Source organism: Penicillium pulvis (assembly GCF_028828015.1).
Source record: "Penicillium pulvis strain IBT 33274 chromosome Unknown contig_5_segment0_segment0, whole genome shotgun sequence".
NCBI lineage: Eukaryota > Fungi > Ascomycota > Eurotiomycetes > Eurotiales > Aspergillaceae > Penicillium > Penicillium pulvis.
In genome coordinates this window covers 2,863,125-2,888,904 of record NW_026643078.1, presented here as the reverse complement: position 1 = coordinate 2,888,904, position 25,780 = coordinate 2,863,125, and the positions used below count along the sequence as shown (strand labels likewise).

Here is a 25,780-nt window from a genome sequence, read left to right as displayed (position 1 = left end):
GCACTTCACAGTCCTATAGTCATTCTGGCTCCATAAGCTATGACCACCACCACTATCTGGTATGGTCTTGCATAATTATTGAACGACGCAGTGAACATGACAGCAACTTGTAATGTGTACTAATTACTCAAGTCTAATGGAAATCTGATTCCTGATAACAAATCTTATCTACTAACCCTGAGCGTATCTAGCGGTGTTTTAATAAATCATATGATTGAAGGAATATGTGAAGGGCGGTGTAGGTCATCCGACGAGGTGCTTCCCCGCATGTATCCTTAGCGAGTCCTCTCCCTTGTTCCTGATTCTTGGAGAGTCAGTCAAAAACTTGAATTATACCATTATTAGGAACCACAAGGCAGTATATTGACCATGCATTCTGTCTTAAAATAAGAGAACATCGGAAGGCAACTTGCTTAGGGAATGAAGAGAATGGTAAGCAAGGGCCCGTGGAGCCGGAATAGCCGGATGTTGAATAAGGTACCTAGCTGTCGAGTGAAAGCTACGATGTTTTTTTTCCTGAAAGCACCTCGGGAGGGTGATAACTTCAATAGGAATAGATAAAACCTTTAGCATAGTGTTGCTGCCGGTAAGCAAATCGAGCACCCATGCTCCAAGCAAAATTAAACGAGAGATATTACAACTCTGAATTAAATATTGGCATCACTTTAAACACGGAGATGTGGCTATTTGGGTGTCGGAAATCCGGATGCCAAGGCGCTTTGCCAAGACGCTTTCACATCTGCAAAACTATCATCACACCACAGAGTCTCGGCACGTGGAACGTCATTGCCCGAAATGCCGAGACTTGTCCCTGATTTACTGCATTGCCGAATCGCATAAGAATTAAGGCCATGTCGCATTTATATTAATCCTCCAATCCTGAGGTCGGGTAGAACCCACGTTTGGCAACTTCTAAAGTGGAGTACACTGCATGGCTTGAATAGTGCCCGACTATCTGCAAGCTAACCTCTTACCGAGGCAACATCATGCAGGATGACTTATTCTACACTTCGTCTAGAATGCAAGAATGTTTCTGCGATACTATATGACGCATATTTAAAGACATAAGTTTTCCCCTAATATGTTGAAATCAGAACAGACATCAGACTGAACACTGGAGCCAGGAATCAAAATGGTCAGAAACTCCTTGATCATCGGTGCCAGTCTCCTGGCATCTGCCCACGCGACTACAACTAGCGGCAGCTTTACTGCGTTGAGCTTTAATGTTGCAGGTCTCGCTTCGATCCTCAATTCAAACGATGTCAATGGCACGAAGACCGAAAACGCCGAAGAAATCGGCACTTACTTCGCGGAGTATGGCTATGATATCATCAATATGCAGGAGGTGAGTACGAACATTATTCGAATTTTCCAAGTCCACAGATCTAATTTTATTCAGGATTTCAACTACCATGCCTACATTTACGAGACTGATGACCACACCTACCGAACCGCAACATCGGGTGGTGCAGGCATCGGAAGTGGTCTGAACACCGTCTCCAATTACGACTGGGTGGACTTTACGCGCACTCAGTGGGATACCTGTTCCGACGCATCGGAGTATGATTGCCTTACTCCAAAGGGCTTTACTTTCATGCGCTGGAACCCATCCACAGGAGTCTACATTGACGTTTACAATCTTCATGCGGATGCTGGGTATGTTACCTTCCTCACAGAGAATATGAATCATACTGATAATTATCGCAAGTACTGAGGATGGTGATGAGACCGCTCGGAATGCCAATCTCCAGCAAGTTGCCGACTATATTGACACTTGGTCTATCGGAAATGCTGTTCTTGTGATGGGTGATACCAACAGCCGCTACACCCGTTCCGCCGACACTGGTATTCGTCTCTTCAAGTCTCAAAATGACATGGCCGATGTCTGGGTTGAGCTAGAGGAAGCTGGCGTTTACCCCACCGCGGGCGCAGATTCAATTGTATGCGATAACCCATCGACAATTGAGACATGTGAGACCGTCGACAAGGCTTTGTATCGTGGCTCCGACATCATCACCCTGACTGCCACCAGCTTCCTCTACGATGGTGAAGAATTCCTGAATACGGACTCTGAGTACTTGGGTGACGTTCTGTCTGACCACAACCCTATCCTAATGGGCTTTTCCTGGACTATGTCTTCCTCCCTTCGACAGAGTGAGTTCTCCGGTGGACCTCATGGAACCTGGTTCAACGACCTTGAGAGCATTCCGTCTTCTCCCGCGGCCTCCGTCCTTACCTTTGCTGGTGGAAGCCGCCTGGACTCTGTTGCCATCGAACTCACCGATGGTACCACTTTCAGTCATGGTGGAACTGGGGGAACATCGGTTTCCCTTACTCTTGGAACTGATGAGTACTGGATTGAGACTGAGCTTTGCACTGGCAAGTACAACGATGAGACCCGCAACTTCTACATCAAGGCTACTACTAGCGCCGGAAACACACTTGAGGCCGGAACTTCCACTTCTAGTTGCTCCACTTTCACCGCTGACTCTGGCTTCGCTGTTGTTGGCTTCATGGGTCAGGATGGGGACGAGATGGATCAGTTGGCCCTCATCTACGCACCTTACTAAACATCAGAAGTTGTCATCGAGTATTAACCCTGTTATCTATTTACTTGGGGGAATATATATATATTGACGTATCTCTCATCTTTCGTCAATATCCGCTTCATACAATAGGTGATAGTATAATGAGCATCAATCTATGACCGTGAAGTGTTAACGCTGCGCAGAGAGCCTATAAATGGGGCATTTTTACTTTTCAATGTCCCTAGAATAGCAGTCACAGCAGACACTGCGTGACATTCAGGTATTGGCAAACATATGAGATACAAAAAAAATAATAGTGTGATTTCGATCGCCCTAGGGTTGGAGGACACAGGGTGGTGAATGTTCCGTCAAAGCGTACACGTAATCCCTTTGGGCACACTACTGAAGAATGCTTACCTGACTACAGAATTCCAGCCAAGTTTTATTGGAATGTGGGAAATGGTTACAGTACCTACCCGCCAATTGGAATGGAAAGGTGTTCTCTTCCGCACCTAGTTTGCGCGCTTGAATGCTCAATGGGTCTTATGAAACGCCCTTATAATGTGAGGAGCACATGAAAAAGTTGTGACGCCTTTTATAGAGCTGTGCTTGCAGCTTGGATGCACACCAGGCGTATTGCATCATTCCTGAGACTCAAAAAAGTTTAAATTCATTTTTCTTACATATAAGACATTGGCGACATTCAAACAACCCGGATGAAAGATTTCAAAGTTTGGTAGCTACCCACATCAAGCTGTGTCTATTTAGGCAGCAATACGCTGGACGACTTGGTCAGTGACTCAGTGGTATAGTTGAATCGATATATTGGGCGCCACATCCCGTGACTACAGTACATTCTTTAGTGAACCAAGTCGGATTATAGAATGGTCGAGGGCGTCCGCCACAAACTTTTGTTTAATGCAGAGTCTTTTAAGATACTGTAGCCCAAAAATCTAAAGGCTTGCTGCTGTGTCAACGTGGAATTTCCATTAATATTTACTGAGAAAGGCTCAAGCTACTGATGCTAGGAAGTTTCCTTCAAAGCAATGCTTGACTTCAAACTATAAAATTAACTTTGATGTCCGCTCTGGCCTGGTTTTCAGTCATCGTCCCTCATAATCATACGAGGTAAACGGATTCTTTGATACCAATCTGCCCGCCATGCGGTTTCTTCGGATCCTCTTAGGCCTGGCATTGCCCACTATCATCTATGCAGATGTTCTCAACACGGAAGTATTGGACGATATCTTGAATTTTGAATGTCTTGTGCTTAAAGTCGAGGTAGACTTGCTACAAGACAGTCCTATAGCGACCGAATTTTGCGAATCTTTACTTGCACCTCTAACAACCACGATCAGTACAACGTGCGTACTCACAATTTTGATTATATACGAAAGCAAAACGATGTATACTGACAAAATGCAGTACCAAAACGCATTCCAGCTGCGCCTACACGTATTCAGTGCATCAGGTTATGGCCGGTGCTCAGTCGATGAATATGGCAGCTGCTCAAGTGCGCTCTTCCTTAGCCATGATACGAAAATTTGAGCCAGACTAATTTCTAAAGATCACTGATGCACCCGACATTATACCTACACCACCAGACTTGATGCCATATCCCATTTCGGCAGTTAGCCAAGCGTGCAAATGCCTCGGTATTCCGGCGTCAGACTTTACAACCCGCACCGCTACGACGACGACCACCACGACGACTACGCTCTGCCCAACTCCCACGACCTGTGGAAACGAAGGTGTTCAATGGGCATATTATCAGGATAGCAAGATACCATTCAACAGTATCACATGCAGCGGTGCTTATACCTGGACTGTGGAAGAGATTAAGGATATGACGCCTTCCTACAACAGCGCGACCACTTATCTCTTTTTGGAAAGCACCGGCAGCACGGATATCTCGATCTACGGTTCTAGTAAAACATTTGACACGACCTATGTTGCTCTTAATCACCGTGGATACATATATGCCGCAGTTTCCGGCGACTACACTTTTACTTCGCCCTCGGTAGACGATATCATTTTCTTCTGGGGCGGACCCAAAGCGTTTTCAGGATGGAGCGAGTCCAACGCCGATGCTACCGACTATTATTGTGGTCCAGAAGCCACGTTCACTGTGCCACTCCTCTCAGGCCAGTACTATCCATTCCGTATTGTGTATGCCAATGCGCAGACAAATTTGTTGGAGAACATCACTATCACTGGCCCTGATGGTACAGTTATTCTAGGCTCAGCTACAAAAGGCTCACCGTACATAGTGCAATATTCCTGCGATGGGACTTTAGCACCCCCGTTTCCAGCTTTTGGGCAAGAATTGTAAATGAGATGGTGTGAGGCAAAGTGCTGGATAGCCTTAGGTTCTTGGTTTTGGAAACGTTCGCTACCATCATTACTTCTTGCATCTTGACTTCAACACACGTCTTAATATCAAACACGTGTCGATTTTCAGTACATGTAATTGTTCATTCAATTCTTTGTATTACGAGTCGACTGGGAGAAGATACGACCAACCTGCAAAGTAGAAGATTATGATGGAAAAAATACATGAAATGGAAAGCTAGCATGAGGGGAAGCCACATCAGCGCTGTAGGTTGCGTGCAGGAAAGTAAAAATGTGCAACTGAACGCGGAGGGGTGAATGTATCTGCGGTAATGACTGTTTCCCTCTCGGGAACTCCTCAGTCCAAGGTCTGAGGCGCGGTCAAAGCGGGCCCGCAAGAAGTGGGTCTATCTTGGGGGCCATGAAAACTTTTACCGCGTTACTGTACATTTCTGTCTTCTACCACGCACTTTGTGTGTGGGATGACTAACAAAGCCATAACAGAGCCGAATTAAAGTTCCACTAGAGCGACGTGATTTCCATATCATGTAACCTTGCTCCGCACTAGACTTCGACTCGGGGACGAAAAATTGGTAACGCACGTAAGTGGGGTTCGTCAGATAAGAGGTGGGAGTGTGTGGAATAGCCGAATCAGATGGACCAATAAGAAATGATTTGTCTACATCGGCAGCTCTATCGAAATTCTTGGCACTCCGATTAATCACAAAAGACCCCGCCTGCTACAAATCCTTCCGTGACGTTCATTTACACATAGAGCTACATACATTTCAAGGTCATTGGGTCTCTGAGATTTTATCTTCAACTCTATGCTCGTCGCTCAAAGTACGGCTCCGATGAAGGGCCGCAAGCGGATCACCCTTGCGTGTAACGGTTGTCGATCAAAACGAACCAAGGTACAAGGCAAGGAGAATGGCCGTCAAGAGGCTCATTCATCTATATCCGTGGTGGTCATTTACTAATGTCAGGCTCAACAGTGCGATGGTGTTCAACCAAAATGCAGCGCATGCAGTTATCGCGAGGATGATTGTCACTATACTGACACGGAGAGTAAGCGAAAGTAGGCCAAAGCTTCGCTGGCCAGTGATTTCTCTTCCAATTGATCTGACAAAAGTTCAGGCGACCTAGCAACGCATACATCATGGCCTTAGAAGCGCGCGTGCAGTTTCTTGAAAGTCGATTAGAAAACGCTCTAGCAAGTCCAACGAACAGCTCTACCAAAGGACGCCCAGAAGAGTCAAGCTCGACGACTTTTACTGAATCCACAAATTCAGTGGATGATCTGACTCAGGCATTTGGGTGTTTCACATTAGGGGATACCGGGGAGCTTCGGTTCTTCGGTGCTTCCAGTAACTTTAGCATTATACAAAATCCCTCGCTCAAAGTCGCTTCATCACTTGAGGCTCGAAACCGGGGCATCGCAGCAGCTCAGCAGAATCCTGGATACTTCGAGCCCTCGGCGGAGTTACAGGATCATTTATTGAGTTTGTTTTGGCGATGGCAAAACTCTTGGCAGTATATTGTATCTCGAGAGTCATTCGTTCGTGATCTTTATGTCGAAAAGAGCGGCCGTTACTGTACACCACTTCTCTTGACAGCTATCTTGGCGCTCTCTTCTCGATACTCGTCCAGACTTGAGCTTCGCATGGACTTGGCTGATCCAAACACAGCGGGTGCGATATTCGCCAGACAAGCCAAAATTATGCTGGATTGCGAATACGAAGCTCCTACGACATCCACTGTCCAAGCAACTGCGATTTTGGGTCTATACTGGGCTTCGATCGATAATGAAGGCCTTGGATTCATGTATATTGGGATGGCATCTCGCATGGCCATGAACCTGGGGCTGCATTCGGACTGCTCTCATTACGTGGCTAAGGGCTTGATCACCCAGGAAGATGTGGAAGAGCGAAGCATCGCCTTTTGGGGAATATATGTGCTCGACAAGTAGGTTCACAAGCTTTCCAGGGCATATGATCTTTATTCACCTGAATTACTTTACAGGTTGTACTGCCTTGGCATGGGACGTCCTGCAAGCATCCAAGAGTGCAATATCACTACGACAAAACCTACTTTGAAGAGTTACTCGCATTCAAATTTGCCAGTAGGAGTCCGACAAATTTCCACTCCTTACGATACTGCTCACATCACCGAGAATTGCGTACACACTTGCGAGCTGCTCATGATTACTTCGGAAGTAATTGACAAACTGTACACTCGCTCCATTCCCGTCTTTCAGTAGCCACTTACGTGAGCTGACATTATTCCTAGGTATGCACAACGGTCGGAATGGACAGACCAAGAAAGAGAAGATCGCGCGATGCAAATTCACCTGCAGACCACAAAATTTATCGACCGTCTCCCAAAGGGTCTGAAGGTCTCAGAATCCAGCTTACAGCCTTCTCCCCCTTATGTCTACCAACTACAGTAAGATCACTGTGCTTCGGGAATTTTAATCTGCTGACAGCCTAACTCGTTATAAAAACTTAGTTTGCAATATCACCATTCAATCATATTGCTCCATCGTCCATTTCTGAGCCACTTCTCGGTATCTCGTCGATCGAGAGGTTATGATCCGAATGGAAGCGATATTCATTCAAAGTCTTGCCGGTCAGCCGCAATAAAGATATGTGGCATCCTTAGAATATACGGGAACAACTTTAGTAATGTACTGCCACACTGCTTCAATATCCAGGTCGGGGACAGGATGACTAACTGGTTTCTTGGGTTTAGCGCTGCTTTCCTGTTTCCGCTGTTCATCCCGCTTTCACAGCCGCAATAATCCTTCTCCTTGACAAAACGATGCGAAAAGAGGGCAATTCCAAGGAGACTATAAACTGCCTCCTTATCTGCCTCAAGGCTCTGTATGGAATGAACATCAACTGGAACTGGGCGAACAGATCCATTCAAGCTATTTACTCATTAGCAGCGCAGTGGAAAGTGGACTTATCGATACTTGACTTGGAACATGAAGTTCCAGAAGAGAACTTGAATTACTACAATCAATACTCCTCGGAATTCAGGGGGGTAGATCAGGCGAACGCGCCTGATTTTCAGGAGTGGTCACAAGTAAACCCGTCTCTCAATTTCGATGAAGCCTTTGAGCCTCAAAATGACGCACGATTTTGGTTAAATATGGCTTTGCTGTCTGGAAGTTCTATTTAATAACAAACAAAATATGTCTCTCTTCTTATGATTCTATTTAAAAATCACATCCATGGATGTAAGATATAGATGTCTGACAAAGGGAACAGGAAGGGGGCTGGTTGTTGAACACCAGTCCAGAAATGTTGAATAACTATGTGTACTCCCAGGGCTTGCGTAATATCCAAAATGGTATCTTTCAGGCTTTTGAAATAGAAGCCTTTCCATCTAGGGCCTCCGATTCTCGTTCGCCTTGATCGACACAGCTTATTCCTTGCAACACCGTTGCATCAAGCGCGTTCTTCTCCTCTTCAGTGAGATTTGTCAATTTGACAGCAACAGTGTCTCCGAATAGCCCATTGATCTCCTCCAAAGATAAACCTCTGGTCTACTGAAGGTTAGAATTTTAAAACGACTTTCCATTCATCACTGAGGCCAAGAAGAGTTTTGCTTACCTCTGGACAGAAAAATGCCAAGAGAAGAACATTAATTGATGGAAGAATGATAAACAGAAGATAATACTTCCACCCAATAGTAGCAAATCCGGTCGCAGATGACTCAAGAAAGGGTAATGTCGACAAGAAAAATATAGCGAGGCACCATCCCGTGCCTTTGGCCCTGAAGTGTGTTGGGAAGATCTCGGAGCAATACACGTAGACAGTAGTGTCTACAAAACAGCCGTAACTGTAGACAAATATCAGCATTTACAAACTTATAAAGGTCCTCGGCTGAGGAAGAGAAGGAATCATCATACAAAAGGATAAACCCAAACAGCATGGCCACGCCGGCTGCCAGTGCTGGTTTATTCTCGGATGTTCCATAATTCTTGTCAATTGCCGCCTCGATGATGACGAAAGTGACACAGCCACTGATACCGATCACTTTGATAAAAGTTGCGTCAGACTTAAAAGTCCCACGGTTGGATCGGAAGTTTTGGGGAGGTGGGGAAGATAAAGATAGGCTTACAGAGACTCCGAATTCGACCCAAACGATCCAGAAACGCAGCGTTCACAAAGTTCCCGAGACAACCTAGAGTAATCCATCCAGCGGAAAGAAGCAGAGCATTGCTAGCACTAAAGCCGAGTCCGTCAACCAAGCTGACAATATTACCTGCCATTATTTGTCAGTGAGTCAAAGCTGGGCCATTATGACGAACGGCGTCCTCTTTTCTTCCTTACTGTAGATGACAATTGCCCCATTTGCCTGAGAAGCCCACATGATAAGACTTCCTATCAGCATTCGTTTCCTCATATGCGGCTTACGGAAAAGATCAAGAAACCTTGATTCTCCATACGCCGCCGTATCAGCCTCGAACTGGGTAGTAATCTGCAAAAACTCTTCGCGGGCGAATTTTTGAGACGGATCGCTCGGATCATGATGGAGACTTGATATAACCTTCCATGCTTCTTCTGTTCGACCTTTGCTGACCACTAATCTCATGGATAATCAAGATGTTGTTAGCATCAACCTGAATTAAAGAACATCATGTAATTCTCAACTCACACCAGCGAGGGGATTCTGGTAGCCAAGAGAGAAAGCAGCACAGCAAAATTGGCCACAGTATCTGCAAAGACAGGGGAAAGCGCCAGTTAAACTGGGCATTGTCCGAGAAATATGACCCAACGCCCACCCAAGCCGCAATAACATACCCAATAAGAAAAAATCCACCTGGTAGAAATTAGTTGGCTTCTCGATAGAGAGATGTAAGTTTAAATACTTGCCATGCTGGCCAACAAGTAGTCCTCTAGATGCAGGGGGTGCCACTTCAGCTATATAAATAGGCACCATCGTAACGAACATGGCTGCAAGAGGTATATAGTGGTTAGCGATCTTTCTGAAGGCAATAAAAGGAGACATCATAATGTACCTCCAGCAAATCCTGTAATGAATCTTGCGGCAATGAACATGCCTATGTGGACTGATCCTGTCTGTAAAGCTCCCCCAACAATATTGATTGCTGCGGCGGCCAAAAGACTTCTTTTGCGACCGTAGACATCGCACAGCCAGCCCACAAACAACGCACCAAAGATGGCACCAGCAGAAAAGAGCCCAAATACTGTGCCGGTCAAGCGGGTACTATAAGCGTAAAGCGCCGCGTCCGTGGGGTCTAGTGTGAGGCCCATGTAAGCATACCAAGTGGGTTGGCCCACAGTAGTGGAGATGATGCTAAAATCATAACCATAAGAAATGCTCCCCAGACAGAGAGGAACCACCATCTACTTTCATATAAGCTTCATACCGTTGAAGTCCAAAGTTTGCAGCAAGACTTACTGCCAGGTGGGCGAACGTAAACTTTGCTTGTCCCATAATTGCGACTGAGACTTAGTAGTGACTTGCCATGCAATATTACCTGAACATCGGCTTTTATATCTAAACACGACTCATTGTTTACTTATCTACTGATATTGTGCTATGGCCTAGCTGGTAGGTTCAAGTCACTAGCAATTGATTTATCTACCGGATGCTAAACAACCGGATATCACAACTTTTCCAGAATTCAAATTTGAACTTTGATAAGAAGATTTTCAGCTACATTCTACAAGTTGAGGTTGTTTACACTTTTTAAAGTTTATAGAATATCAAACTCACGAACACGATTGACAATCTGGATATCAATTTCCCGGATACCCCGCATTTTCAGCTCGAGTATTTGTTACCCGGATAAAGAGGGGCGGATACTAGATATCCGAACAAGTATACAGGCAGGTAGAGTAGGATACAAATAGACAAGCCTTGGATCCTTTAACTCGCTTTACTATACATCATTCATCATTCACTTTATCACCACTCATAGCTCCGCTCGGGCTTCAAATTACCCTATCCTACAATGTCTGCCAAAACCGTCAAAGTTGCCGCCATCCAGGCTGAGCCTGTTTGGAACGATCTTGAAGGGGGAGTCAACAAGGCAATTGCTTATATCGAAGAAGCTGCTTCCAATGGAGCTAACGTCTTGGGATTCCCCGAGGTCTTCATTCCCGGCTATCCATGGTGACTAGTACCTACATTTCCACTTTGAATACGCATCATAGCTAAGTAAGACCCATAGGAGCATGTGGGCCAACTCCCCTGTCGAAAATGCAGCCTTCATGGATGAATATTTCCGAAACTCACTCCCCAAGGAGTCGGAGCAGATGGACCGAATCCGAGCTGCGGTGAGAGAGGCTGGAATGTTTGTTGTTCTCGGGTATAGTGAGCGCTACAGAGGATCAATTTACATTGCTCAGGTATGAAAACCCCAAAATGCTTTCCCCTTGCAGAAATACTGACCGAATGAAGTCTTTTATTGACCCCACTGGAACCATCGTGCACCACCGTCGCAAAATTAAGCCGACTCACGTGGAACGTGCCATCTGGGGTGACGGCCAAGCTGAGTCCCTCCAAACCGTTGTTTCGTCGCCTTTCGGAAATATCGGCGGACTGAACTGCTGGGAGCATACTCAAACTCTTCTTCGCTACTACGAGTACGCCCAAGATGTCGACATCCATGTTGCTAGTTGGCCTCTAATCTGGGACATGCCGCCCCAGGAAAAGATGCCATGGACGTACCAGATCACTCCGGGTCTCAACTCTAGTCTCTCCCAGATCATGGCCTTTGAAGGCGCTTGCTTTGTCCTTGTTTGCACTCAAGTTTTGACCGAAAAGAATCGCGAAAAATGTCGCCTGGAAAACTTCGAATATGCCACTGCGCCTGGTGGGGGGTTCTCCATGATCTACGGACCCGAGGGAACTCCTCTGGTTAAGCAACCAGCCCCTGGTGAGGAAATTATCCTGTATGCCGACATTGACCTCCATGACAAGGCGGTCGCCAAGCACAATCTGGATATTGTTGGCCATTATTCTCGGCCAGATTTGCTCAGCCTTCGGGTCACAACTGAGGCGGGAAAGCCAATTCATTTCAAGGAGTGAAACTAGGATATTCTCTCGTTGAATAGCTTTCAAGATGATGGACGTGGGAAGTGTTCTTTCCTTAATACTCAATTCTTTACTTGTCACGCTACTTTGTTCATTCCCGCAATAGCCCTCAGATTTGAAGTCGATTTCACAATACTGAGACTAGGAGTTCTTGTCATGTCTATACATCCGACAGTCATAAAAGAGTACATCAAAGCTCAACCCTGGAATTGAATCGTAATTCACGCCTAAAAGACCATAGAACGAGTAAATGTGTGTAGTGCTGATTGGTGTATGCCGAGGAACAGCATATATGTGCAGGCACCTGAATATGAACAAATATGCTATTGTTGTCGTTCTCGGGGAGATAAACACCCCATTGAAATGGAAATGCTAGTGCCGGCAATAATAGGTTTTAAGTGGCCACAACCTCTCATTTAGTCTCTGCTGGCCAGACATTCTATACAATAACAGCCCGTAGATATTGTTAAGCCTAGGCACTTGGTGCATGAATTCTCTTTGGTCCTCCGGAACAACTTTCATGACACCTTTGTGAAGTTACGTCTAAAAACTCTTTTTGGTATTTTCCGAAGTATAAGATTAGCCGCTATCTTTGAATCAAAAGCCTAGTCAGTCGATAAAAGGTGACCAAAAATGGAAGCGGCCAGCTGAAGTGGTGACTCAAGAAGGATTATGGCCGTATGGCGCCTAGTCTCGCTGGTAATAACACGACTTCAACGCAAGTTCAATCCGGTATCAAGTCAGTCATTACCAAGTCCACGATAAGACGATAGTTTTCCGTAGTCTAATTACATAGGGATCCGTGATTATACGTAATATGACTGGCCTGATTGGTCCATTCTGGTGATTGAAGCCTCGCTTAGAACGGGTGCATGGTTTCCGGATACGCCCCTATATCGGTGGCAAATTAAGGTTTAAAGTAAATAGTCCGCCAATGCCAATCTGCGGGGCGGGTACCAACTACCCGGATAAGTGATAGAAATCAAATACACCATTCCAACAATTGACTAGGTATAAATTGAACACATATTAATGCATCAATTCATCCGTTGCTTTTCTAGCTCGATCAAATCTGCCGCACAAATCGCTACAGCAGTTCGTTCCCTCACGCACGATGTTAGCCGGCAGATTTTCCCATTCGTCCTTTTTCGTCCAATGCTTCTTTGGGTGTCAGCATCATGGCCAAATTCCGGACAAGGAGAGGACAGCCCTGATTGAGAGTTTCCTTATGTTACTGCAAAGCTCTGCTACTCACGTCGACAAACTGGAGCAAGAAGACTCGAGAACTCCCGGCTTCTTAAGTACCATTTTTGTGGCCTATTGGCGGCAAGAGATGGATTACCAAAAATGGTGGAGAAGCGAACCAGTGAAGCAATTCTGGAAATCTCTCCCAGATAATGCAGGCTTCTGGAGGGAAAAATTGGCGTTCCCCGCCTCGAGAGTTATGGCCGAGACCAATCACCACCTCAAGAACGGATTTTCCCACGTCGCGGACTTTGAGCCACTGGTTGAAAAAACCGGATACTGGGGCGCTTATCGTGACCGTATCGAAGAGTCGACATCAGATGACAAACTGTCCTCCCCACTTGAGCTTGCTGTCCCTACCGAAGAGCACCGGCCTCAAATTAAGTTGGGTCGTACCGCGTTCGACAAGTTCCCTGACAATATTTGCTTCGTCGTTGAGGGTCAAGACTATGGTTCAATGGGTTCTACGGAAAAAGACTACTGGTTTGAGAACTTGGAGAAGCTTTCCGATGATTGGATCATGACCACGATCACCACAGGTCATAAAGATGGCATACTCTCTGCTCGGCTATGCCACGACCCTTCAAGTGGCCCAATCAAGCCTGCTACCGCAGGAGAATCCGTACCCAAGGCGAAGGCATTAACGTTGAATCGACGGATAGAATACTTCTACTTTCTGGACATGTCTTACATGGAGCGAATTGGTCGTAAATACAAAACACATGTGGCACTTCGACGCAAATTTATGGAGGTATATGGGCCAGGTGGTCCGATGGAAGGTGGAAAACTGGTTTTATGGGTAGATCTGGGAATCTTAAAAGGACAAAAAATGGAAGCTGAGTATGTTGGATGTTTCGAGGGAACCGGCTTCTTGGCATATGAAGATCACCCTGGATTTGCGACTAAGACAGACTTCGGAGAAGTGTAGGAAAATGAATGAAGTTTTGTCTGTTACCAAGTATCCATGGGGGGGGGGGGGGGGCTTTGGAGCTTTGCTCGCCTGCTCCATCTCAGTCTTTTTCGAGCAATTTGATTAGAGGTTTTATGGGCTTCTCTTATTATCAGAGACAAGAAATCATTGTCAAATTATTGCTAGCTGTGTCTTCTGGCTCTTTAGTTCTTGAAAAACGTTAGATGTCGTTCATTCACAAAAGTTTTCCTTCGAAGCAAGCGTTCGCAGCATTCCAGCATTACCTTGCCGGAAATTTCAACAAAAATTCCGATGTGAATTTAGGAAACGTTCGGGTCGTGCTCGTGCACTGAGAAGAGGTACTTCCAAACTTTACCTTCAGTAGCGAAAAGTGAATCATTTAATAGAAAAAACTCTCCTGGTGTTATAGCTGATATAACTCAGATTTACTTCGCATTTTTTTAGGACATATGGAAATGTAGTACCAAGCAAATAAATTCCCAGTCTTGAACACCATATTCATAATAAATACCAGAACAGTTGCAGAAACGTTACTTATTTCTCAATGCCAAGAAACAGCTGGAATGTACAGGAAACGTTGATGCCTTAACCTTCGGGCACTACTATTGGGTGCCATTTCCCTCAGGCCTAAATAGTCAGGCAACATGTATGCTTGGCATTCCGTTTTCGTAAATGCATCCCATCTAATTATGGCTTCACTTGATGTCCATTCTCATGCAAGATTAGCTTCGTGAATATGTGCTAAAAAAACGTAGATGATGTGTTCTCATTTCCCTCCCAAATATATTTATGAACATCGTTGATGGCAATGGGCCTCCACAATCGTTGTCACTATTTTAATGAGATGAACTGGCCGAACCTTTTAACGGATGGAGTTACCGAGTTGCTTCATTTTTGTCTGTTTTCAACTTGGTTCAACTTGTACAAAGGTATCACCAAACCAAGATACTGAAAGTCATATCCCTTCACTAAGATTGCATGCAGCAATACAACGACCTAATGTGATATTTTTCAACAGCATATGCGTCTGCTAGCATTTGTTGCAGAAGGAATTATTCATGATCCGCCTCTCAATAAGCAGCTCACTCAATATCAAATAAAAAAAAATACATTTCCGAGAACCTTCTGCGTAGCCAGTAGGAAATTGGTTATTGGTCTATCTGAAGGCCTCAAACAGAGCTGTCCAGTACCTGGGATACCCAGGCGAACGCAGCCTAACTAGTATTTATTGATTACCAAAGCCGGAAACTTGATCCAGCAGAAGCACAGTACCTTGGAGCCAATAAAAACACCGTTCGTTCGCTCGATTATCGCTGTTGCATTACAATGTGGCATCGGGCTGTGTACAAAGAGACGGTTAGACAGATCATCATTATTCCCTTCCTGTTCAGACTTTCCACATTCGTGAGCGATTTAATCTCTTGAATTTCCATCTCGCATTTGGATCTATGTGGGGATCGGGAGTGAGCGGCTCAGCCTCTTTCGTAGCGTGTTGGTTCTTTCCCCAATCCTGATACCGTTTTCGGAAATGTGCCTAGCCAAAACTTCACCAAGGTGGATTTACAATAGTACCACTTTGTGAGACTATCCTACGCTAACAGGACAACACTGCGCTTTCGTCGACGTCAATGACTATTAATGAATTTGAGTCCGGTACGCACTCTATTCATTTAAAACCCCTGACTACGCCCGCGCTTTTCGAATATTCAGTCACCTTCCCTTCCCCAATCACTCAACAGGTACAGTACCCTTTCTTAGGTCTTGAAAGCCATTGTCTGACTAAAGCTTTCTAGAACGAGCAACCCTCAACCCACCCTCACAATGAAGTACATCCTCGCTATCTCGGCTTTGGCTATGACTGCCATCGCTATGCCCACTGTCGAGGGCGGCAAGAAGTCCGACGATAGTGACAAGACCGTCTGTGAGAGCCACCAGACTGTCGTCTGCAGTGATAACGGAAACGGTGGTTTGCTGTCTCTGGGCAACCTGCTTTCCGGCCTTCTGGGCGAGAGCTGCTCTGGTGGTGATGTTTACTGCTGCTCCAGCGAGGACGTTGCTCAGGTACATTTTCTTTATCAAAACCTTGGTCCGAAATGATACTAATTTGATATTTTAGTCCGGCCTGATCAGCTTGAACCTCGACCTCTCCTGCAGCTTGAACCACCTGCTGTAAATTTCGTATCTGACTGAAACTATGTACCTTAATTTTTAATAAAAAGTTACACCCATAAACCATATTTCCAAGTGTACATTTAAAATCATAGGAAACTTACGGACAGAATAACGCAGACACCAACCAAGGCCGAGGATGGTAATGGTCTTCAACGTCAGCCATAACCAGTGTCTGCCATATTCTCCTTCTCCTATAGCGAAATATTCAAAGTCATATCTGATGGGCAAAGTCATCAATGCGCAGACTCGTCAGTGGCTGACGTGGCGTCTCGGAGAATAATTTTTAGTGGAGGTTGTGAGCAGATGGGTAGTATCGTATGCGGCGGACCCAGTAAACTAGGGCAGAAAAATGAAGCCTTTGACCCACTCGCCCTTTTAGGCTTCCAACCACTGAAGCCACCAAAGTCAGCCACCCGCACGCCTATGCTCTATGACAACGTGATTTTTTTTTGTGGATTGAGAGTCAGCAGAAGAAACAGCTGGGTCATCGAGTCAGAGTCTTTGACGAGTAATATTTCGCACCAAGCTGCACTTTGCGGACCTGTGATCGTGGAAGGTGAATTCCTGTTAGAAAAAAAAAAAAAAAAAAAGGAAAAAAAAAAAGTAAGAACGACATTGGAGTTACAAACAGGGAAAGGCCTTCCCATAATAATTTGATGAATCGATATGCGGTTCGCGTGCCACCCCTTAAAATCACAGATTGGAGTTCGACGTGGCGCGTTCTGGTATCATGGTGGTGAAGCTTTGGAGCCATAGGCCACTTGATGGTTCTGGTGGAGCATACGAGGCAAGGCAATGCCGGTTGTCTACAACCATTACATGGAAAGGTACGAAAATGGAGAATTAAGTCCTGTAAATTTCTAGCTAGAGTACATGCGCCGACTCAAATATGAGACGATCCCATTGGTACAGAGATGGATGCGATCTGTTTGGCCAAAGCCTGCAACCAAAATTGCAACAGATGCTTACAGGACGTGGTTGAGGTCGCACTGGGCGTCAACGTTGAGGCTAACGAGGCCGGACTAAATTCGACATTAGTGACATATTCCGAATGATTAGATTGGGTGCAACATACAGCAACGTCAGAGCTGGAGCAGCAGTAGACATCACCACCGGAGCAGTCGACACCGAGGGCACCGGGGAGGACGTTTCCGAGGGTGAGGATACCACCGTTGCCGTTGTCCTTGCAGACGACCTGCTGGTCAGACTTGCAGGTGGCGCCCTCCTTACCACCGGTGGCGGCAGCGAGAGCAGTGGCAGCGAGAGCGAGGGTAGCGAGGATGAACTGCATTTTGAAGGTTGGAAGAAGCTGTTCGGAGAATAAGCCACATGGATTTTCAAGTCGAATATCGAGACTGTCACTTACGTTTTGAAGAGACTTTGATTGGGTTTGTAGGATTGTGGATTGGATTGTGGATGAGAAAAACGGCAAGATGAGGCGAGTGATTGATTTATATATCTTTTTTCTGGATATCTATGTAACGTTGGTGAAGGGAATCGAGGGGAGCTTTTTGCGGAATGCAACTTACCCCTTGTGGCGGGCAGAAATGTAGCTCCACACGCCGTTTTCGGTTACCCTCACATTCCTAGGAGGACCAAGTTTTAACATACAGAGGACATTTGGAGTGGATATTATTATTATTTGATGCTGAAATGGTTTATTAAACGATCTAATTGAATGCCTGAATCAGTCTGGAAACATACATAGTGAAAACGCATCTAGTGCTAAATTATCATATGTTAAGGAGCCCAAATACATACTTATTAGCTTTTAAGCATACCGAGCCTCCCCCGCACACAAAGATCACGAGCCGCAACAAACAATGAAGGCAAACTTAAAGCTCTCTGCTCTTTAGGTTTAGGGCAGCTCAAAGCTCCGAGGCTAACGATACATGCACCCCATAGAACAGGAAATATGATAGGCTGTAGAATTGAGTCATTGACAGCAAGAAGCTGCACCAATTACCGTATTCATGCGTCTTAGGTCGATCTGGCCCCGATCTGGCGTCGATCCAAAGGGATGTAGTAATGGCTCACTAATAGTACTTACCTTGAAAGTTCATTATTGTGGAATGTCTCCTGAACTCTAGACCATCTCCCCCACAAAAATTTCATATAGCACGATGTGATTCAATGATAAAAATAAACTGACAGCTGAATGCGTTATTGAATGATCTCACCATCTACTGTGTTTAGTTTCATTGGCGAACCGTTGATGTATAGTTCTGGTTCCTGACTAAGAAAGGAAATAGGAAAGTGCAGGAACGCATACCTAATCATCGCGCTCAGGGTCTAAGGTACCTACTTCATTTGAACCATGGTGGGCATCACCACAGGCAGGGTTACTGTACAAGATATTTACGGCGTAGAATGTCATTGAATGGATCAGCGTAAGCTGGAGCTTAGAGCTTGAAATAAAGTTCCGTGGTACAAAAGCCAAAAAAGCCACTTCCGAAAATGGGAACCCGGAGTTTATCCTCCCGCTGAGGACTAACAATGATTCATGTGCGCATGGAATGTGACTTGAATTCCACGAGGAATGCTTTGAGGCTACCACAATCCTCGTCGCTCATCTTACTGTATCCACACTCATTTCTTCCTACCAGAAACCTGCCATTTCCAAGGTCTTTGGAATTGGTCTCTTAGGGATCCTCGTGTCTGTTCTAATGATCATACATTTTACCCCCTGAAACCGAACCACGTGGAAAGCCAATACGCCGCTAACTGCAGGACGCACGCGTCCTGGAACGTTACCCGAAAAGAGGGGTCTCTTTCAGATTGGTCGGGTGCTTTTACCGCTTGAGGATGAAGCTCCACAAAGGACGGCTGTGGGAGCGCCACGCACGTCGGTGGTGCATTGAATGTGGATAAGAGACTCCGAACTACGCATTAGATGTTTGGATGCAACAGTTGACTCCTATGGAATGACATGTGCTATGCGACATCATTACGCAGTGAGTGATCAGTCTTTGACGGACTTGGCATCAGGTGAAGACGTAGTGACGGATTAGCTGGTAAGTCCAGGACCCGAGTGATGTGCGAGATCATTATGCATATCATTTCAAATGTACTATTCTAAGTAACATCAATATCAAACACTTGGTATAGCATTCACGAGCTGACAGGCACTATCAGCAAATCTGCTACGGAGTCGCTCAAGGCTTCTCAATGGCCACATTTTCGATTCGCTCAGCCTCCATCCCCATTTTCTCCGTATCTTCGGCATGAGCAAGAAGCTCAGTCTGGTATGGCATCTCCTTCGCGACTTGAACAGTATCAAAGAAAGATTTGGAGTTTACAAAGATCTCGTCAATCTCCTCCAGTGTGCGTCCTTTAGTCTCCGGGCAAAAGAAGTAGAAGAAAGCGAGACCAAAGGCACTGATACAGGCATACACGATATAATACTTGTATCCAATATTGGCGAACCCAGTGGGCGAGACCTCGGCGAGGACAAAGCTGAAAATCCAGTTCGAAGCTGCCGACATAGCGGTGACTTTTGCACGGGTACGTAGCGGAGCGATCTCTGCAGCGTACATGAAGGGCACCAAGAACAAGCCAATGGGAAAACAGAACAGCGCGACGAAGTAGAAGGCGATTGATGCACCAGCTGCACCTGTGTTGCCAAGGTCACTGGACAGGCCTGCGAGACAGGTTTGTGCGATCGTCATGCCAATGGCGGCAGTAATTAGGAGGGGACGCCGACCGAAGCGGTCGATTAGGAGGACAGCTAGGCCAGCGGCGAAGAATTGCCAGATTTGTAGGCATCCTGAGACGATGCGGGCGATGGTGCCTGAGTAGTGGAGGTTGGTTTCCAAAATGGTGTCGGAGTAGAAAGTAATAATGTTGACACCCGTCATCTGGGCCAGGATGTTGACTCCGATGGCAAGTACGGTGCGGTGTAGATGACGGTTCTTGGTGCGCGCGAAAGGAGAGGATGAAGCCGAGCCCTCATCTTGTTCGTTCTCAGCAAGTGATTGCCGAATGATTTCCAGTTCCTGCGCGACATGTTCGGAGTCGACAGACACATCTTCCAGGCGTGCGAGAACCTCCGCCGCTTCCTCGATCCGGCCTACCTTCGCAAGCCAACGTGGGGACTCGGGCATGAATAAGATGCAAGAGACGACGAAAAGAGCAAAGATGGCCTGGAAGGCAATCGGGAATCGCCAGCTGGCGGAGTTGGTGCCCGCGTAGTATAGACCAAACTCTAACCATGTAGCAAAGGCAACACCTCCAATTGCAAACCAGCCTTGCAGCAAAACCATCCGTCCACGAGCTTCGGCATCGGAGGATTCGGATACGTACATGGGAATTGTCGCTGTGAAGCCACCAACACCCAGACCTGAACCTGTTAGCTTTTCGAAAATGGATTGCTGTGGATGTATATATATACATACCAGTGATAACTCTACCCGCAATAAGCTGGCCTAGAGAAAAAGGTGTCGCTTGGATGATAATTCCGACCAGTGCGATACATCCTGCTAGAAATATAGTCCTTCGCCGACCGAGTCGATCACCTAGAAAACCACATGAAAATGCACCAAGAGCACATCCAACTTCGTAGATCGCGACCGTGGTTCCTGTTCGAGTCAGCATGTGCAACATTCTTTTCGGCGGATAAAATCAGATGACTCACCTTGAATCGTCGAGTTGTGCGATTTTTGTGCTCCGCTGGTATTAAGTGTATCAATCTGCGGAAACACCGCAATAAATGAAGCCAAAGTCAGCAGTCCGTTGGCGACAGCTTGGTCGTAGCCCTGCAAAATGAAGCCTACGGCACCGATGATGCCGATGACGCGGCCAAGCTTCTTTCCACGCAGCTTGGCAAGTGCCATGGCGCTTGGCAGACAGATAAGCTTTGTTTAGATCGATGGAAGCCCCAAGAATGTATATGGAAAGGAAAGAAGACCAAAATTGATTTCCTTTGATAGTGTTTCACAAGATAATGAATAGGAGAAGAAAAGGAGAAAAAGCAATGTGCGTGGGACATGTAAGACTTAGATACCTCGTTGCGGGGACAAACTGGGGAGCGGAAGTTGTCCGATGTATCTTCCCAAGTGGACCCGGGGTACATAGACATATGAGGGGTTTCCCCAGTCTCACGGCGATGTCTTCCAATCACTGGCCATTGAAAGAAAGTTTACCAATGTCCCCAGATCTGTCGACACAGAAAAGAAATCCCCGAACAGCGTGGCCCCCAAAGTCTAACCAACGATTTTTTTTGTTCGCGTAACCTTCCCACAATCGCGGAATGCCAGATTACTGAACTGACTCGGAGGCCGAAAAATATAAGACCTTCACACTCCGCTTCGGTTACAGTCGGTCGGGAATAGAAACACACTCGTGCGCTTAGACCTTCGAAAGCCGACCGAGATGTAGGCTAGTCGGTGATTGAATTCAAATCAACCGGATTCCAATCGGCCGGTTCTCTCCCTTGATTCGTTCCCCCATTCTTTCTTTCAGGGTCGGAAAAGCCCGCCCCGGTACCCACTTCCCATGGAATCTGTCCAGGTGACCATCCTCGGTGAGGGACCGTATGTTGTCATAGCAGAAATGCCGTAGCGCGACAGGGATCGTCCCATATTACAGTATGAACAGGCCGGGGTCCTGCCTGCATCCCCGGCCCGAGATTTAGCCGTAGGCTATTTGAATGCAGTTTCCAGTCATGTCATTGAGTGGGGAATAGGGAAGGCTGGGGAGATGCGTGGGGGTCAAAAACCTAGAGAGAGATTTCCAAATTTTCTTTCCAATCACGCGTCTTTCAGATAAATCATCACATGATCATGGTGTTGTTGATAGATTGCCTGTCTATTCAGGCCAGACAAGTGTCAGGTCTCCTTTCTTCTCCCTCTTCACAATTCACCACTTCCCATGATTCTGCTTTTCCTTTCGGCTTTTATTTGGAGGGAGAAGAAACCGATCTGCTACAGTCACTAGCGGAGTCTGCTTCCGCCATAATCCTTCCTTTCTTTCCTCCGAAGGTACTATGATCTACATAGAGTAACATGTTTTCGTTATTCCGATAGTACTAAACTTGCAAAGATAAGTGAATTCCAGAAGGATGCTTTTTGGGCTACAGCCATCTCCTGAAACGGATTATCGACTTTTGAATAACGCTTCTTTCTCAGGTTGGAGTATAAGTATGCTGGATGAAAAAGAAGGGATCACCTTTTGTAATTCACTCATTCTCCTAACTATGGTTGTTCGCCAAAATGAATTTTCTCTTTTTGACTGAGCCCTGTAATGTGGGCTAAGATGATATTTTGTCGGCTGTGTACATTTCAAATCCCGAGATTCAACCGTATATAGACAAAAGCCGATATACTGAAAGGGGATCAACGTTCATTCTGCCAGCTTTAGTACCTCGAGGGCTTGTAATAGCCGCCTGGTAGAGGTCTATTGATGGCATGTGAGTGGCTTAAAATAAAACCTTCCTGGCAGCATTGATTCCACTGAGATCTCATCGTTGCGGTGCCGTCCTCTCCATCCAGATCGACCGGTCCCCCCAAAAGGCCGGACGCATGATTTGCGCATACTCCCAGTACTCGGGATACCATCCCGTAAATTCCCAGTCGAGTATGCCGCTAAAAATATTCTGCTCGTCAAACATGATAATGCGCGGCGCAATGTCTGCATGCGTGGATACTGAACGCTACGATTGGGGCAGCATGTCCAGCAGTTGGTTTCAAAACCGAGCACCTCCATGGTGTAGATAATTCTCGAAGATTCTCGCACGCAGATCTGGGTCACTCGAAAGTGGTCGAGCGGGCTCTTGTAAGTCTTTGAACATTGGGTCCCGCGATGGAGAGCCATCCGCTGAACACTGATAAAGTCCCTCAAACTCTGATGAAATAACAATATTTCGGACTCCTGAGGTTAGATCCCATATTTTATGGCAGATCGCACCCCAAACCCTGACTTGGTCACCCAGGAGGAATCCCACTCAAGCACGAGTCTTCCCATTTGTTTATCAAGCACAGTGACAATTTTTTTGGCCAGCTGGGAGGTTGAGTGGATCTTGAGTAGACGGGCATGGAAATAAAAATATTGCACTCCTTGATATATTGGTGCCCTTTGTGGAGATTCGCTTTTTCATAAAGAACCTTGGTTGGAGGTTCAGTCATTGAGCGGGTGATTCCTTGATCCTGGAGTCACAGTAGTTGTTTAGATGACAACAAGGTAGAGATCCGCCAAAGCTTAAATTGGGGAAGAGAACGAAGGCCTGGGTACGTATTGATTGATGGAGGAAAACAATGACCACGCGTGGCGTGACAAACAATACGGCGCTAAGCTGAAAGGGGCAAAAATGAAACAAGGGCGGGCCTATCATATAACTTACTCAGTCATAATCCGAGATGATGTAATCCAGGGGAACAGCGGAAATGCTCCGGCTGAGGGATCTAGGTGGTTCCTTGTAGTGCTTTCAGATATCTATCGTGCACGGAAAGAGCTGTTATAAGCGTATTCGTCCCGAGATAAGCAACGTGAGAAACATTTGTCATCTTCTACAAGCGACCCCTTAAGTCTCCTCTCTTGTCTCCCACCACCCCTCACGGTGACGAACTCAAATCTCGAGGTGGGCTCTGGCTCGCAGGCATCCCATAGAACGTTAGTTGCTACATTATCTACCTTATATACGTAGTGGGCCTAGCATACTCGCCTTAGCAGCGGGTAATGGTATAATTCTTATTCTACATCCTTCATGGGCAAGTATTGAAAGTAACAAGAGTGGATTGACTAATTCAATTAGCAGGGACCTTAGACTAGCGTGGCGTGTAACATTCCTCCTTCTTCAGCCTAAAACAGACGGCTTCTCATCGGGCCAGAGCAGAATCGCCCTAACTTCAATGCTTTCTCTGGGCTCTGCATCCTCATACTCAGAGTCAATGAATGCGGAATGCGGGCACGCCCTGGCACTGCCAAAGTTGTCAAATTGTTTGAATACCAAAACCTCGTTGGCCGTTTGAGCGAACTTATAATACCACTTGTGGACAGTGGGATTTGGTCGTATGCCCATCGATTCTCGAATTTCAGTGAGCCATCTGTTGGCACGAACAACGAGATCTGTATAAGGAACAGTGCTAGCGTCGGCAATCCCGAATGGGTGTTTGTACACGGGCTTGATTGGACGCCATGCCTGATTCAACCTGATGTCAGCAAGAATTGCCAAAAAGAATATGTAAGGACCGAGGACCGTACATTGACAATAATGCAGCGGCCGTGAAGCAATGCCTCGCATTCGTCGGGAAAGTATTTGTGGATCACATTGAAACCCTGCCAGGTCGACTGGTCGAGATGTGCTCCGAACACAGCAGGACCGGGCCGAGTAACATGATTCATCTCTTCCTTTTTGATGCTGTTAGCACCATGTGAGCTGGTGCTCACTCGAGACCCATGATGGATGACTTTCACAATAGGTGCGCCGGTTCTGGTAAATAGTCATTAGCGAATATCTCATATTGCCCGTGGTGGGAAAAGCTCCACGTACACCTCTTTCAACCAGGCTTGCATCTCAGGGTAGTATTCTTCTTTGATCTTCCTAGTGTTTTGTAGATCTTCAGTCGTCTTCATCACCGTACTCTCTTGCTTCGCGAGACAAAATCCGTTTTTCTCCAGGTTGAAGTCATTTTCGCGGCCCGTTAAATCACCCACGGTGATGTCAACCGCCATTTTGGGAGGGTCTGGATAGTAACTGAAGCCCTATAAGTATAACATGAATAAAAAGAGAGGAGGGTGAACATACACATCTCCACCCTGTGTCATGTCCTCTTTGCCACCAAAAGGCTCCAACTGCTTTGCGTAGGCCTCCTCATCGGCATGAAGGATCTGTGTGGGCAAATCCCGACGCTGGCCTTTCATGCCTTCAACGGCAAGAGTAGGAACTTCAGTAACAGTAGAAGACATCTTTAAGAACGATTTAGCACGTTGAAACTTGGAGACGAGCTTTGTGAGGAGGCAGTAGGAAAACTAGTTGTAAACGATGCTTCTGTGAATTTCTTTCTGTATGCGTGGGAAAGGTGAGTGTTTTATATCTTTTCTACTCCTTGGTCATGTCTCTTTGGCTCCGCAGTCAAAGCAGAAACTGAACCGCAGAATCGAGTCGAAGGACTCAGACCCCGTGTCTTGATCGATTCCTAGCCGCATATCCGAGTTCTTGCGTGATGAAGAATCGCCATTGTCGAGTTCTGCCCAATCTTATCATGTCGTCTTGAGCAATAGCCGAGGCTATACACTGATATTGACCTCACTCTTGGCAATTCTCGAGTTTCAAGATCACAAGATTATATTGGGCTATGTAGGGATCCTACTAATATCGTTAATGACTTTGTCGCATGATTACCGTCTATTCGCAGCCATTGATTCAACCTTCACTCAAGTACATCTGGTAAAATGAATTCTTGCCTTTATATTCGCGTATGATCATCATACAATACCCATAGGATATTTCTACTCCATAGCTACATAGAATCAGGTTTTCACTAGCAAAGTTTGACATAATAGG

The 25,780-nt window shown here is 46.1% G+C and overlaps 10 protein-coding genes across 10 annotated transcripts; 6 read left to right on the top strand and 4 right to left on the bottom strand.

Annotated features, from left to right (window-relative positions):
• Nucleotides 1-1,132: 1,132 nt before the first annotated feature.
• N7503_007641 (endonuclease/exonuclease/phosphatase family protein) lies at nucleotides 1,133-2,570 on the top strand (the record flags this gene model as incomplete). Its single annotated transcript, XM_057067188.1, has 3 exons — nucleotides 1,133-1,345; nucleotides 1,400-1,656; nucleotides 1,709-2,570. 3 exons carry the CDS (start codon nucleotides 1,133-1,135, stop codon nucleotides 2,568-2,570), a joined length of 1,332 nt encoding a protein of 443 aa, XP_056920869.1.
• A 1,119-nt stretch (nucleotides 2,571-3,689) lies between these two features.
• Nucleotides 3,690-4,860, top strand: N7503_007640 (uncharacterized protein; the record flags this gene model as incomplete). The annotated part of the gene is made up of 3 exons (XM_057067187.1): nucleotides 3,690-3,892; nucleotides 3,954-4,041; nucleotides 4,096-4,860. 3 exons carry the CDS (start codon nucleotides 3,690-3,692, stop codon nucleotides 4,858-4,860), a joined length of 1,056 nt encoding a protein of 351 aa, XP_056920868.1.
• Nucleotides 4,861-6,018: 1,158 nt separating this feature from the next.
• Nucleotides 6,019-6,828, top strand: N7503_007639 (fungal specific transcription factor domain-containing protein; the record flags this gene model as incomplete). Its single annotated transcript, XM_057067186.1, has 1 exon — nucleotides 6,019-6,828. The coding sequence occupies one exon, from the start codon at nucleotides 6,019-6,021 to the stop codon at nucleotides 6,826-6,828; it is 810 nt and encodes a 269-aa protein (XP_056920867.1).
• Nucleotides 6,829-8,220: 1,392 nt separating this feature from the next.
• On the bottom strand, nucleotides 8,221-10,328 carry N7503_007638 (uncharacterized protein; the record flags this gene model as incomplete). The annotated part of the gene is made up of 7 exons (XM_057067185.1): nucleotides 8,221-8,409; nucleotides 8,477-8,705; nucleotides 8,776-8,902; nucleotides 8,988-9,131; nucleotides 9,200-9,451; nucleotides 9,889-10,187; nucleotides 10,261-10,328. 7 exons carry the CDS (start codon nucleotides 10,326-10,328, stop codon nucleotides 8,221-8,223), a joined length of 1,308 nt encoding a protein of 435 aa, XP_056920866.1.
• A 520-nt stretch (nucleotides 10,329-10,848) lies between these two features.
• N7503_007637 (carbon-nitrogen hydrolase family protein) lies at nucleotides 10,849-11,927 on the top strand (the record flags this gene model as incomplete). The annotated part of the gene is made up of 3 exons (XM_057067184.1): nucleotides 10,849-11,009; nucleotides 11,068-11,245; nucleotides 11,298-11,927. 3 exons carry the CDS (start codon nucleotides 10,849-10,851, stop codon nucleotides 11,925-11,927), a joined length of 969 nt encoding a protein of 322 aa, XP_056920865.1.
• A 1,120-nt stretch (nucleotides 11,928-13,047) lies between these two features.
• N7503_007636 (phenylacetaldoxime dehydratase family protein) lies at nucleotides 13,048-14,106 on the top strand (the record flags this gene model as incomplete). Its single annotated transcript, XM_057067183.1, has 1 exon — nucleotides 13,048-14,106. One exon carries the CDS (start codon nucleotides 13,048-13,050, stop codon nucleotides 14,104-14,106), a length of 1,059 nt encoding a protein of 352 aa, XP_056920864.1.
• Nucleotides 14,107-15,930: 1,824 nt separating this feature from the next.
• N7503_007635 (uncharacterized protein) lies at nucleotides 15,931-16,282 on the top strand (the record flags this gene model as incomplete). Its single annotated transcript, XM_057067182.1, has 2 exons — nucleotides 15,931-16,170; nucleotides 16,226-16,282. 2 exons carry the CDS (start codon nucleotides 15,931-15,933, stop codon nucleotides 16,280-16,282), a joined length of 297 nt encoding a protein of 98 aa, XP_056920863.1.
• Nucleotides 16,283-17,173: 891 nt separating this feature from the next.
• On the bottom strand, nucleotides 17,174-17,690 carry N7503_007634 (uncharacterized protein). The gene is made up of 3 exons (XM_057067181.1): nucleotides 17,648-17,690; nucleotides 17,357-17,590; nucleotides 17,174-17,303 (listed from the first exon to the last, which is right to left on the bottom strand). The coding sequence occupies exons 2-3, from the start codon at nucleotides 17,570-17,572 to the stop codon at nucleotides 17,247-17,249; spliced, it is 273 nt and encodes a 90-aa protein (XP_056920862.1). The 5' UTR covers nucleotides 17,573-17,590; nucleotides 17,648-17,690; the 3' UTR covers nucleotides 17,174-17,246.
• A 1,746-nt stretch (nucleotides 17,691-19,436) lies between these two features.
• Nucleotides 19,437-21,113, bottom strand: N7503_007633 (sugar porter family MFS transporter; the record flags this gene model as incomplete). The annotated part of the gene is made up of 3 exons (XM_057067180.1): nucleotides 19,437-20,620; nucleotides 20,676-20,858; nucleotides 20,915-21,113. The coding sequence occupies 3 exons, from the start codon at nucleotides 21,111-21,113 to the stop codon at nucleotides 19,437-19,439; spliced, it is 1,566 nt and encodes a 521-aa protein (XP_056920861.1).
• A 2,957-nt stretch (nucleotides 21,114-24,070) lies between these two features.
• Nucleotides 24,071-25,182, bottom strand: N7503_007632 (uncharacterized protein; the record flags this gene model as incomplete). Its single annotated transcript, XM_057067179.1, has 4 exons — nucleotides 24,071-24,415; nucleotides 24,478-24,706; nucleotides 24,767-24,970; nucleotides 25,022-25,182. 4 exons carry the CDS (start codon nucleotides 25,180-25,182, stop codon nucleotides 24,071-24,073), a joined length of 939 nt encoding a protein of 312 aa, XP_056920860.1.
• Between the last annotated feature and the right edge of the window lie 598 nt (nucleotides 25,183-25,780).